A 13,997-nucleotide genomic window follows, 5' to 3' on the forward strand; every position below is an offset into this window, starting at 1 on the left:
AATATAAAATTTTGTCATCTTCTCATATTAATATACCTAACACTATCTAATTCTTTGTTCCCTAATTTAATGTTATAATGAATAGGAGGTGAACTACTAATCTTTTTTAGTCCTATCTCTTAATAATAGATCCATATAAATTTAATTAATTATATTAAAATAATTTATTTCATGTTTGATAATGTATAAAAATAAATACTCAACTTAATAAGAAAAATTAAATAACTAAAATTGTACATTTGACAAATATAATTTTATATTTTAAAATATTAAATATATATTTTAAACAATAAACCAAATAATTTTTTTTTACAGACCAATCAATGCCCTTAACTTCTGACTTCTTCCTGAAATTTAATTTAGCTGGGCATTTATCTGTGGATTAATTATTTGAACACACATCTAATAATAAAGATTAATTTTCATCTAACAAGTATGTATTAATTAATTTAACTTCTATTCCCTATTCCTTGTAGCATTTGAGATTCTGGTTAAGAACTCATTGAACACATCATCGCCGCTGAGCAAGCTAACCCTTGCATACTTTTGATCAACACCAAATCGCTTCCCTCCTCGTACAAGCACCTTCAAATTCCTCAGATAACTCTCACAATCTTCTATGCTCCCCTTGCACTTCATCCAAGCAAATGCTGCAATAATATATATTAATACACTAGTCATTATATAAAATGCATGCTGAGTCATATGCGAAAATAGATGCTCTCAATTTTAAAAAAAAAATTGAGAGAATAAAGTGTGATCTCTCACGATTAATTTTATAAGTGGGACTAAGAAAAAATATGAAAAAGAACGATGAAGAGTTATAGATCACACTTTACTCCCTTAACTTTTTTTAACAATTGAGAGAATCTATTCCTGTCATAAACTCCTCGGCCGCTAAGTAAAATGAAATGAATTTTGTTACCCGGGTAAGATTCAGATGTGTGGTTAGTGAAGGTGCAATAGGCCTTAGAATACTTGGCCAAGGAGAAGAGGTTACTTTTGTCAACAACTGCCCTTAGTTTCTCCCACCTTTCCCTCAACTTGCGCCTCGAATATTCAAAGAAGAGCTCATCAGGATCTAGGGACGATCCTATTTCCTGGTAACTGTCACAGATCACTCCTATGATCTTAGCAACTCGGGTTTGAGATTCTTTTGACACTCCAATTGAGCTCATATGAATGAACCTTGTCATCTTCCTTGCAACTTCAATGTCCTTCACAATTGCCCACCTTCACATACCAAAATCAAAATATAGTTATTAAAAAATTATTTTTTTGTTAATATTAGTCTGTTTTATTATTGTAACATTATTTTGATTTTTTACTTTTGAAAATTCATACATAAAGTACCCATATATATGTTGATTATGGATTCGGTTGCAATTGTTGAGATGGCAATCATTGGAATGCACATTGCAACGCAAAAATTAAACTTTACATTGTTGGTAGCTATTTAAAAAAAAATAATTGTGAGAAATTAATATTTTTTAGAAATACAAAATAAATGGTAATAACATGATATTTTTTATTTTAAAATTTAAAAATTAACTATTTTTATGCTCTGTGCCAACTGCCAACAATCTATTTGTTATAATTGATGAGTGAGATGTCGGCACATAATTAAATTTAATTAACCATAATGTTAGAGAAACAAAAAATAAGTTTTTTTTTTTTACCAAAGATAGGAGACTCGAACTCGCAACTTCTTAATTGAGTATGGGGAGACTATGCCATTTGAACTATTACTCATTAACTTAAATTTGGGAAGATAAGAGACTCGAACCCGCAACCTCTTAATTGAGTATGAGGAGTCTGTGCCATTTGAGCTATTGCTCATTGGCACAAAAAATAAGTTGTTACTTGTTAGTGTTTTTAGTTAATATTTTTTATTATTAATATTTCCGTTAAATTAAATGGAAAGAGGGATACGCTGATTGATGAATACTAACCCAATGCGGGAACCAGCATGGCCGGTGCATTTGGAGAATGTGAACAACATAAGATCATGGTCATACTGTTGAGTAATGGGAGTATATTGTGGCCAATAATACGCTAAGTCATGAATCACTCTCCCTTCTCCTTCACAGTTTGCCACTGCTCTCCTTATGCTTCCACAAGGGTTGTTAGGGGCAGTTACCACCTCTATATATTCCTCATTCTTATCATACTCCCTTGCATCTCCTCCCCACCGATACAACCCCGAACGCAAAATCTCAACCTCATCTTTATATTCCTGCAATTATAATAACAAACACTCAATAATTTCAAATTGTTTTATTTGACTTAACATTTACAATTTTAACCTGTTAGAATCAGACATCAATAGTAATGATAAATTATTAATAACGAAAGAATCATATCATTTGGCGCCGTTTCATGTGCAAATTAAATGGCACGCAATTTGGATCATCATTTATTAAGTCAACCACTTTTAAAATTAATTGATTGGAAATATTAAATATTAGAGTATCAAATAATTAAGAAGACAAGAGAGAGACACGGCCATGTTACAATGTTTGCATACAGTGAGATAGAGAATCTATGGATCCATGTGGTTCTATGTGAATCATGTGTTTGTTGCATGTTCCCTTAGAAGCCTAGTGTTCCCAATAGACATGTTTGTCATATTTTGGTCTCCTAATAAGGTTTTCTGCACAACACCCTTCCATTCCTCATCATCACTTATTTAAGATTGATTCACTACGACTAAATTATATATGTATGAAGAATGAATTTGTCACAAAAATATGTTCGATTGTTTATACAAATAATAAATTAAACATAATTTTTTAAATAAAAAAATAAAAATAAAAACTGTTGGAGTAATTATTTAAGGGTATGACAGCCATAAAGCAAAGTGAGACCCAGTACCGTGGGCCCTTAAAGGGAGCAAAAGAGACATGGTGTTTACAAGAAACGTAATGTTAACATGTTATTCATCTACCATACATGACAACGCGCGCCAAAACATAAAATAGGCCTCTCTTTTTTTTTTTTTTGTCTCTCTTCTTTGTTTTTTTCCAAGATATATTTTAGCAATCTAAAGGCTGAGTGCTGAATAACTAGATTGTTTTTGGGTATTGTGTTCTAAAGTTTGTAAACAACCATTTGTAAAATTGATTTTAACTAAGAGTTTGTTAGTGTCAATGTAATTTATATTTATCAATTTTTATATCAAAATATATTATAGTAAATTAAATATTATTTTGGATAGTATTACTTAAAATTATTTTTAGATGAAAAATTATTAAAAAATATAAATTTTAATAATTATTTTATATTAATTTATTTTAAATATTTAAATAAATTCTAATACTGTTTTTCTAATACTTTTAGTATTTTTAGTACTCTTTTAGATCTAATTTTTTGCTAAGATTTTAATATTATTTTTATGTTAATTTTTATTTAATTTAGTCTTTTTAATGAGATTAATAGAATCACAATACAAAACACAACAAAAGCTTCATAAAAAAGAAAACTCATATAAATAAGAAATAATAAAAATTTTATAAAAAATTCAGAAAAATATTATAAAAAGAAAAAATATAATTCATTATATAAAAAATAAATTATATAATTAGTAGATATATAGAAAATAAATTTTTTAATTAATGGTTTAACAAAAGAAAGTGAATGCAAAAACTAAACTTTTAAATTTTAGATAAATATGAGTTAGACTATAAAATTACGTTTGCATTTAGAGGATAAATCTTTTAGAGAAAACTATACGAACAAACATTAGACCAAATCACCAAACAGATTCTAGATGCCACATATATCAAATATTGTGACATAAAAAGTATTAACCAAATATATTAAATTTACTGTTTAAAATTAACAACTTATTTATGAAATAATTTATATATTAAAAAATATTAAAAAATCTTCATAAATTACTAAATATCAAATTGGACCGAAAAAAAACTTTTACATAAAATAGGAAGACAATTTTCAAATCTTTTATATATTTTTGTGATGCTTTAAAAGGGAAAACATTTTTCCCCAAAAAATCTATTAAATCAAATAAGATATAAAAGATAATAATAAAATAAATAGTCAAATCTATTAAATCAAATAAGATATAAAGAGCAATAACAAAATAAGAAATATTGTAAAAGCAAATCTAGTGTAAAAGCTATACTCAAAATGACCATAAAAAACAAAAAAAATGGCCAAATTAGTGATTCAATTTGACTTGTTAGTTAAATGAGTGAGGAATTAGATTTGAAGTAACAAGTAGTGAGATGAAAAAGTAACGAACCGAGTAATAAGGAGAAGCAGCCACGACATTGATGGGAATGGGAGAATCCGAAGGAGAGAGAGCAAACAAGGCAGCCTGGAAGAGCTGAGTGGAGCCAGTGCCAACCACGATGTGCTTGTCCATGCCGGCAGAGGCGTTCCCCACCACGCGGTGGAGCCGCTGGATGGCTTCCCTCAGCTCCGGCAGCATGAACCAGCACACGTTGCTCGTGTCGCTCAGGTAGCTCATCAAATCCTCGCCGTTTATCACCACCGTACACTCTTCACTCTTCTTCCTCCAGTATGATCTGAACACCTCTGGATCACCTCTGTATTCAATTCATTTTATTCCATTAAAACAAATCATATATTACATTAAGAATAATAATATTATTTTTTTAATAACAATAATAATAATATGCATATATTAGTAACACTGTCATATAGAAAGAACGAACAGAGTATGTAGATATATGTATGTAATGTGGGATGAAAGAGAAAAAAGAGAGATTTATATGATTACTGATCAAGATTGATGAAGGAACTCGGAGATGGGGTGATAAGAGGCTTGATGGTGCCATTGGAACAAGGGAAGCCGTTATTAATTTTGTTGACAGAAGGAACAGGAGGAGAAGCAGCCTTCAGAACCACCATAGTTGAAAATCAGAAGAAGTGACAACTCTTTCTATGATTTAAATATAATAATGCTTGTGATGAATTCTATTAGCGAGTATGAATATATATATATATATATATAAGAGGAAGAGAGGTCTATGCACATACATCTCAATCAAGGTAAGGTCCATGCATGATGTATGAATGCATGATTTAATTTTTTTTCTCCATTTGTATTGGGTAAAATATTTTCTTGCAGATATACCATAAAAAGAATATATTCTTACTAATTTGGTTTGACAAATGACTTGCTGAGTTGCTGTATATGACCCCTCTTGAAAAATTTGACCAATCAACAAATAAAAAATAATATATAAAATGATTTTTTAACAAAAATATAAGAGAAACAATTAAGATACAACCACCACCAAAACCACAAAATATCAAAACCAGTAATATTTATATCCAATAGATTTCAGCAGTCCAAAAGGTGTTCAAATTTTCTATTTTTGACATTATTACTTTTATCTAGTCATTTAATTTATTTTAGCATTGGTGAATCCTTTCGCTCATAATTATTAGACTCGACTCGATTCGGCCAGTTCGATCAAAAATCTAATCACTTAGCCGAACCAAACCACTCATTAAATTGGCTATATAATAGACCTGGTGAAATTCGGTTCGACCCGATAAATTTTATGCGAATTCGATGATCTGGACGGTTAATCCAATTCGGTCCGGATCATTTTTATTAATTTTTTTTTCTGAAACGGCATCATTTCAAGCCACCCCCATCCCCCTCTTTGAATGAACTTTGAGCCATTATTCTAAATTTCTGAGTGAAATCACCCCCTAACCGCAGCCAGCCTCGTCTCTCTGCTCTCTCGAACTCGGCGTCGGCAACCCCTCACCCTCACCTCGTCACTCTCTCGTCTTCTCTCCCCTCACCTAGTCAGTCGTCAGTTCATCACTCTCAGTCTCTGGGTCTCTCACCTCGTTGCTCTCTCGGTCTCTCACCGTGCCCCTGCATTCGCTTCGTCGAAACCAGTGAAGCAGCATCTGCTCCTTCGAGTGATGGTGGTGGTCGTCTTCTCATCAATCAGGTGAACTCTAGTTTTTGACCCTATTCTTTTTCTAGTTCAATGTTAATTTCGGTGAATCTAGTGGTTGTTGAATATGGTTGTTGCTATTTGATTTAGTTTTTAGAATTGTTGTTGCTGTTCTTTCCTGGTTCAATGTTAATTTCGGTAAATTTGAGCAAATTTTACTATTTTAGAGTTGCTGTTCTTTTTTGTTGTTGAATGTTAATTTTTTAGAGTTGTTGTTGGTAAATCTGAGCAAATTTTAGTTAAAATTATTGTTGAATCTGGTAGTTACTACTGTTGTATTTGGTTTTTTAAAGTTGTTGTTGCTGTTCTTTCTCTAGTTCAATGTTAATTTTGGTAAACTTGAACAAATTTTAGAGTTATTGCTATTCTTTCTGTTTGTTGAATGTTGCTTTTTTTAGAGTTGTTGTTGGTGAATTGGAACAAATTTTAGTTAGAATTGTTGTTGAATCTGGTAGTTGCTGCTGTTGTATTTGATTTTTTAGAGTTGTTGTTGAACTGAACCTGGGAAAATTTTAGTGAACTTAGGTTGAATAGTTAATTTTGTTGTTGATTATTATTAGTGAACTTTGGTGGTTATTGTGTTGTGTTGCTTAAAAACTCACTTAGATAAATTTTTTGTGGCTGAAATACTTTTGTTTCTTTTGCTAAAATTTTAAAAATATCTTCATCTCAAACACCATCAAACATGCCACCATCTCAAGAATAAGCATCATCAGCAACTCTTGATGTTACAGTTAAAAGAGTTTATAATAATAGAGAGAAGACTGATCCTGCTTGTGGTCATTGTAAATAAATTGTGAAAAAATCACTATGATATACATATATTGTGACAAACCTATTAGAGGAGACTGATCCTGCTATGAAAGATATGGATTACCGGTCATATGACTGGGTTAATTACCAATTTAATTCTGATAACTATGCTTTCACCCACCATTCCAACTCATCTATAAAATTAATTTTGTTAATGTTATTTAATGTGGTGAATTCTCTTATATTTATTCATAGAAACTAATATTTGGTCAAATTTTCATTCAATGAAACATATATATATCCCATCGACCATGTTCTAAAATAAATCATATCCCATGATTTTTGTTTAGTAATTGATGTCCAATTATTTGTTCATAGTTCTAATTTAAGCAATGTTTTGAAAATTGGATCGGACCGGTTAGTACAATCGAATTAATTGAAAATCGATATTTTGGTTGGTGGATGCCAAGAATTATTTTGCAAAAACCGATAATATATATATATATATATATATTAACCCTAAACGCATCAAAGGAGCAAAGCCAATCAGCTACTAAGTTACCATCAGCCTCCACCATTATCAGCATCGGCAGTGTGCTTTTTTCCTCAAAGCGATCTCTCTGCCACCATGAAATTACACAAAGTGATTATGTTATTCAATTCTCTTTATTTTTTGAGTTCTTCAAAAATTTAGTTTAATTTATTTTATTTTATTAATTATGATTATTATGAATTGTTGTATTTTACATTTTACTATTTTAGATTATGAATTTCGGTTATTGGACAAAATAGATTCTGGATTTAGGTTGATTACGTTTGATATAATTACTGGACAAAATAGTTCAATTTGATTAACTCTGTTGAATCTTGAATGTGTTTTTACTATTTTTTGATCAATTCTGTTCAGTTTGATTAACTATCTTGAATGTGTATTTTTTTATGACTGAGGTGTTATTTTTTTTGGATTACTTATTTATAATAGGGTATTGGAACACTTAATGATGATTATAACTTTTGATGAGTAATATCTTTGTTTAGTTGAAAATTTGTTTATTTGTTATTTTTTTTGGTAGTAAAACATTATGTGTTTGTCATTTATGTAGGTAAGTTTTTCTTTAGCTATAAACTTTGATGTTTAAACTTTTTATGAACTTTTAATGATAAATTATGGACAATTTATTATGTGAAATTGTGAAATTTTAAATTTTGTTAGTTTAAAAAATATTAAATTTAAATATTTAAAATTATATATTAAATTTTTAATAATTTTATTGTATATTTAATTAAATCAATTCAACCATAGTTCAATTCCAATAGGACTATTGAATCATTAAATTGGTCACTTGACTGGTTTAATAATCGATTCGGTTCTCATAACCTTGAATTTAAGTTTCAGCCGTAAAAGAAAAAAAGAATATGGAGCTTTTTTTATTAAGAATATCACCATTTATTTTATTTTTGTAAGCATTGCCCTTAACAATAATGTCAGATAGACAATCAAGATATATCCAGTAAAATCACGTATATTAAAAAGCCAATAAAATATGGCTCAAATGGCATAGTCTTTCTATCTTCACTTAGAGGTTTCAGGTTCAAGTCTCACTCCTAACTTTAAAAAATAAAATAAAAAAAGAGCAGCCACCCGTTTAGATAATATTATTGTAACATTTTAGTTTTTTTAAGTCATATTATTATTCAACAATTAATTAATTAAAATTATAATAATTTAAATTTTAAATTTATAATAAAAAATTAAAAGATAATGCACTTGAAAAATAAAAATATTTAATTTAAAATTTAAAAATATGAAAACACTAATTTTAGTGAATTCCTAACTGATAATAAACAACCTTTTAAGATATACTCATAACTAATTCTATAATTATTGAATTTGAATAATCTTTGGTTATATGAAAATATGAAAAAACTATCTTTATTCTTTGAGGCTGGTACAAAATTAAATTCAAATTTAATTAGATAGATAAATTTGTTACAAGTTCATAGTAGAAAATCGCATTGTAATAAACCAACCTAACACACCAATAGTATTTTGAAAATATCTCAAGTTATAGTTATCCGATTGACTTGGTTATAAGTTCGTTTTAAAAGTAACTCAATTCTCTATAAATTTGTATCTAATAGGTATTTTCAAATTCCAAAGGTAGAAAACTTTATAGGGTTTACAAAGTGACGATTTAGATCGAAGATTTCACCTAAACGCGAATTAGACTTTTATAACACAATACACATACCTAAGAGCCATTTCAGTTCTTTCTTTCTCATTCTATTTCTCTTTTCTATACAAAAGTGCTAGGTGACCTTTCTCTCCTATCTTCTATTATTTCTATATATTGTCATTCATATACTTTCTCCACTTTATTATAAGAAAAACCCTTATCCTGTCTCACTTCCATAAAATCATTTTAAACCCTTTATAAAACTATTCACAAATTTCATTCATGTATGGTATGAGAAGATATCATCTCTGAACTATGCTAACTATGAAGACCAGGAATTTAGAGATTTCCTTTCTATAATAAATTCATCACGTGCTACAATAAAAATGTTGAATAACATCGAATTTACGTTGCACATTAGCGGAAAATTTATTGTCGGATTTATCGATGGTAGAGGTGTCAAATTTGTCAGATCAAAACAATACCAACAGATTTTTTCATTTCTGATGATAAATTTGGCAGTAATTATTGGAGGTAAAAGTAAAAGAATAGGCGCGAAAATTAGGGGTGGATTTACTGTATGATTTATCTACCGGTAAACTCATTTAGTAAAACGCTACGTTTTAACGCACTGTAATACATTACCATTGGATTTATCCACTAGTAAATTCGACGATAAAGCTGACCTAAATTCAAAATGTGCAGCCCTGCACCCTCACTTTTGAAAATGCGTAGAATCACTTGCATCCTGCTTCGTCGCCTCAAATGGAGTTGCTCCTTCTGGCTCCGCCGATGTTGGAAGAGTTGTCACTGCTGCTCCCTCTGTCGTCAGAGCTACATCTTTCCTTTATCGTCTAGCTAGAAGGTTGCCCTCATCCCTTTCCCTATTCCATCCTATTTTTTTAATAAAAAATCCTAACTCCCTTTTTGCACTACAAGAAAAATGCTGAATACTAAACATATTTACCGACAGAATAACGACAATAATCTGCCGGTTACTGATTAAGGTTACAAAAATATGATATTAAGGTTACAAAAATCAAATATTTGGAATTGTCGTCGAATTTTTGCGGCGGATTCCGAGAGTAAATTCGACGATAATCTATTTTTTATTAAATTGGATGATCGTTACTATTGGGTAATTCTGACGGTAGCTTTATTTTTTTAATTTTTTTAACTATAATATACTTCGATATTTAATAATTAATAATCAACTTCCAATTAGTAAATAATAAATTAGTAATTTATCTGAAAACAATGATTTATAAAATAATGTGAAATATCAAATATACAGAAGAAAAATATTAAGAAATAAAATGCTGCTAAATATATCAAAATGAAGTCCTAATAACTATGGGTCTTGATAGTTATTGTCGTTGTAATCAAAACAAGGCCTGCTTGTGACACGTTAACCTGTCGTTATGCCTACCTGAAACAATATAATTATATCATAATATAATCAAAGCTTGATAAAGAAATACTTAAGATATAACTAAGGCTAGCGTGCATTGTAATTGCATATGATCTTACTAAATAAAGATTAAACATACAACATGCTAGTTAAACTATATTTAGGTTTACCTTATTCAGACTCATTATCTTCTTTCTTTGGTTCATCCTCCTCTTTTGAGGTAATTTTCTGATCATCGAACTCATCTTTTTCTTCTTTGTCTCTATTGACCCCCTTTTCTTCTTGAATATCATTGTCCTCTAGTTGTAGTGTCTTTTCATCTACTCTAAGGTCAATGATGTCATCATCCATATCAACTGACCTAAGGGCGATCGGATCACCAGTATCAACTACCATTTTTGAAAGAGTTAGGTCATCAATTTTGGTAAGATTTTTGACCCTCTGTCCCATCAGACTCGATGTTATCTCTTGACTTAGTCTTAAGCACAACCATCCAACTAGACTTGCATGACCTCGGATAAGGCAAATAGTATACTCATTGAGTCATTGTACACTTTGAGGTAGAATAAAAGGATCATAGTGTCTATATTTTCTGGTCATATTTACTTCAGTGATATTGTAGTCCTTTTGCTTTCATGTTCCTAGTCGCAAACTTGGATTATACCATTCACATTTAAACATGCACATCTTGTACTTAGTGCGACAAAAATAATCGAATTATATTGTACAACACACCATACCAATCTAATCAGAATGACCACCGCCTGCATCCTTACAAACCCAGATTCTGGTGTTATCTGTTTTCTTTTCCACTGACAATTGTAAAGAATGAAACATATATTCATTAACATTGTAGATTAGGTAGCTTGTGCCTTTATTCATTAGGTCCCAACTAAGTGCAACTAGTTCCAATTCTGTTGTGTCAATTAGATTCACTCTGACGTATTCTCTGAACCAATGTAAAAAATTGTTGAGTGATGTATCATGATTCATTTCTTGGAATAACCTATTATAAAATAGGATAACTAAAAACATTTTAGTGTACTGAAGTTTTGATTACATGATGAAGTTATTATCTCACTAATTACAATATTTATGAAGATTTAAAAAACTCACGTCTGGGAGGGTGAAACCTGATCACAATTAAGCAATACATGCAGATGTGCGACATCAATTTTCTTTTTCTCTAACCAGTATTCACTACCCTTGCCCATTGAAACTCATTTCGGAACAAATATTAGATAGGTTGATTTACTTGATGAGATTCTCCACTCTCATCGTTCCTTCAAACTCTTGCTCTCCGTGATTCAACATGAGACTCAAAAGAGAAGGAGCAAAGTGTGGATGTTTCCTTAACTAAGAATACTTTATAGATGCTACCCATGATCTGAGCTCTATTATTCATGATGCGCTTGAATGACCCAATCCACCTGGTACATCCACCTGAATCGGACTGGCCCAGACACACTTGCTTCATATGGCAGGTAGATTGCTAAGTAAGTCCAACATAAAACATAGACAACATAGCTCATTTAGAGATAAAAAACTAACTTGAGTACTGCACGAACAACCCATGATTAAAGGTACATGACTTTTAAATCTAAAATAAAAGTGAACTTAGTAAAATGTAAAACTAATAATCAAAACTTAAAAGTCTAACACAATGAAATTTCTTGCTCTTTTATAAAGGAAAAAATAACACGAAAAAATAACAACTTATAACTTAATAACAAGATTCTAATTACATATTTTTTAACACATAAAAAATTAAAATTAGATAAATTAGGATTTAAGATTTAACTACTCTAAACTAAGTAGTGAGTGAGTTACCTAGAGATAGTCGCAACGCAAAGGACTTCTCCGGCGTGGTGGTGGCAGCATGTACGATGTAGTGGCAGCAGCGGTGACCAACTTGCAGGGCTGCATTTATAGTTTCAGTTAAAAAAATTGTAAATATAAAATAGGATAGCATATGAAGAGGGAGGAGGACAACCTACCCAGATGGAGGAAGGGGACAGCTCCGGTGAGCAGTGGGGACAGCAGCGACAATAGTGACTAAATTGGTGGCACGACAATGAACCAAGCGACACAATGAGTACCTATCCAGTCCATGTGGTCTGGAGGATGTTGATGGTGGTCGTCGTTGGCGGAGGAATCTACCAAAGGTGGTTTGAGGGAGAGATATGCACAGACAGAGGGAGCCGGCGATTTAGAAAGAGAGAGTGGTCTTCCGAAATGAGGGAGAGAGAGCGCATGATTCCAATTTAAAGCCAATTTTACATTTGAATTTACCAGCGGATAAATCAGATGGTAACTCATTGCGCATGACAAAATGTAAAATTCCATTAATTGATCTTTTACCGTCAGATGTATCCAACAGTAATTCTGCTAGTAAAGATCGCGCCAAATTTTCTTTTTGTCCCTCCAAATATTACAGTACATTTATCGTGAAAAAATCGAATATTTTGGTAACTTATTTACCTGATAAATTTATTGTCAAATTTGCCAATAATTTCACCGGTAAATCCGTCACTAATAATTGAGGCTAAATCCGAGAGTAAATATGATGGTATTCAGCCTTTTTCTTATAGGGTTGAACCACCATTCAGTTTAATTACTATGTTGTCGCCTCCACCACCGTGCCGTCGTCGCTGCTGCCATGCTGGGAAGGTATGTGATGAGCGGATAATTTATACGCTTTTTGGCATTGTTTTTAGGTAGTTTTTAGTAAGTTCAAGCTACTTTTAGGGATGTTTTCATTAGTTTTTATGTTAAATTCACATTTCTAGACTTTATTCTGGACTTTACTATGAGTTTGTATATTTTTCTATGATTTCAGGTAATTTCTGGCTGAAATTGAGGGACTTGAGCAGAACTCTGAAAAAGGCTGACAAAAGGACTGTTGATGTTGTTGGAATCTGACCTCTCTGCACTCGAAATGGATTTTCTGGAGCTACAGAACTCCAAATGGCGCGCTCTCAATGGCGTTGGAAAGTAGACATCCAGAGCTTTCCAGCAATATATAATAGTCTATACTTTATTCGGAAATTGATGACGTAACTTGGCATTGAACGCCAAGTACATGCTGCTGTCTAGAGTTAAATGCCAGAAAAACATCATGATCCGGAGTTGAACGCCCAAAACACGTTATAACTTGGAGTTCAACTCCAAGAGAAGTCTCAACTCATGGATAGATCAAGCTCAGCCCAAACATACACCAAGTGGGCCCCAGAAGTGAATTTATGCATCAATTACTTACTCATGTAAACCCTAGTAGCTAGTCTAGTATATATAGGACATTTAACTATTGTATTAGACATCTTTTGATCACTTTAGATCTGAGGAACATCTCTGGACGCCTAGTCCTTAGACCATGGGGGCTGGCCATTCGGCCATGCCTGAACCTTTCACTTATGTATTTTCAACGGTGGAGTTTCTACACACCATAGATTAAGGGTGTGGAGCTCTGCTGTACCTCAAGTTTCAATACAATTACTATTACTTTCTATTTAATTCTCTTTTATTCTTATTCCAAGATATACGTTGCACTTTAACTTGATGAATGTGATGATCCGCAACACTCATCATCATTCTCACCTATGAACGCGTGTGACTGACAACCACTTCCGTTCTACTCTAGGCCGGGCGCATATCTCTTAGATTCCCCAACAGAATCTTCGTGGTATAAGA

General features: G+C 31.6%; 1 protein-coding gene across 2 annotated transcripts in view; it reads right to left on the minus strand.

Annotated features, from left to right (window-relative positions):
- Window positions 1-375: 375 nt before the first annotated feature.
- The window catches only part of LOC107488755 (L-tryptophan--pyruvate aminotransferase 1-like), a 60,062-nt gene continuing 46,440 nt past the window's right edge, over window positions 376-13,997 (minus strand). The window contains exons 1-5 of one of the 2 annotated variants that reach the window (XM_016109518.3): window positions 4,766-4,914; window positions 4,265-4,571; window positions 1,953-2,236; window positions 926-1,233; window positions 376-650 (exon numbers count right to left, since the gene is read on the minus strand). In XM_016109518.3, the coding sequence (XP_015965004.1) occupies window positions 457-650; window positions 926-1,233; window positions 1,953-2,236; window positions 4,265-4,571; window positions 4,766-4,896 (1,224 nt within the window). In that variant the 5' untranslated portion in view covers window positions 4,897-4,914 and the 3' untranslated portion in view covers window positions 376-456. Of the gene's footprint in view, window positions 651-925; window positions 1,234-1,952; window positions 2,237-4,264; window positions 4,572-4,765; window positions 4,915-13,997 lie in introns of those variants that run through there. The other variant, XM_052262338.1, reaches the window with a different exon arrangement.

The sequence above is a fragment of the Arachis duranensis genome, chromosome 5 (assembly GCF_000817695.3).
Source record: "Arachis duranensis cultivar V14167 chromosome 5, aradu.V14167.gnm2.J7QH, whole genome shotgun sequence".
Classification (NCBI taxonomy): domain Eukaryota; kingdom Viridiplantae; phylum Streptophyta; class Magnoliopsida; order Fabales; family Fabaceae; genus Arachis; species Arachis duranensis.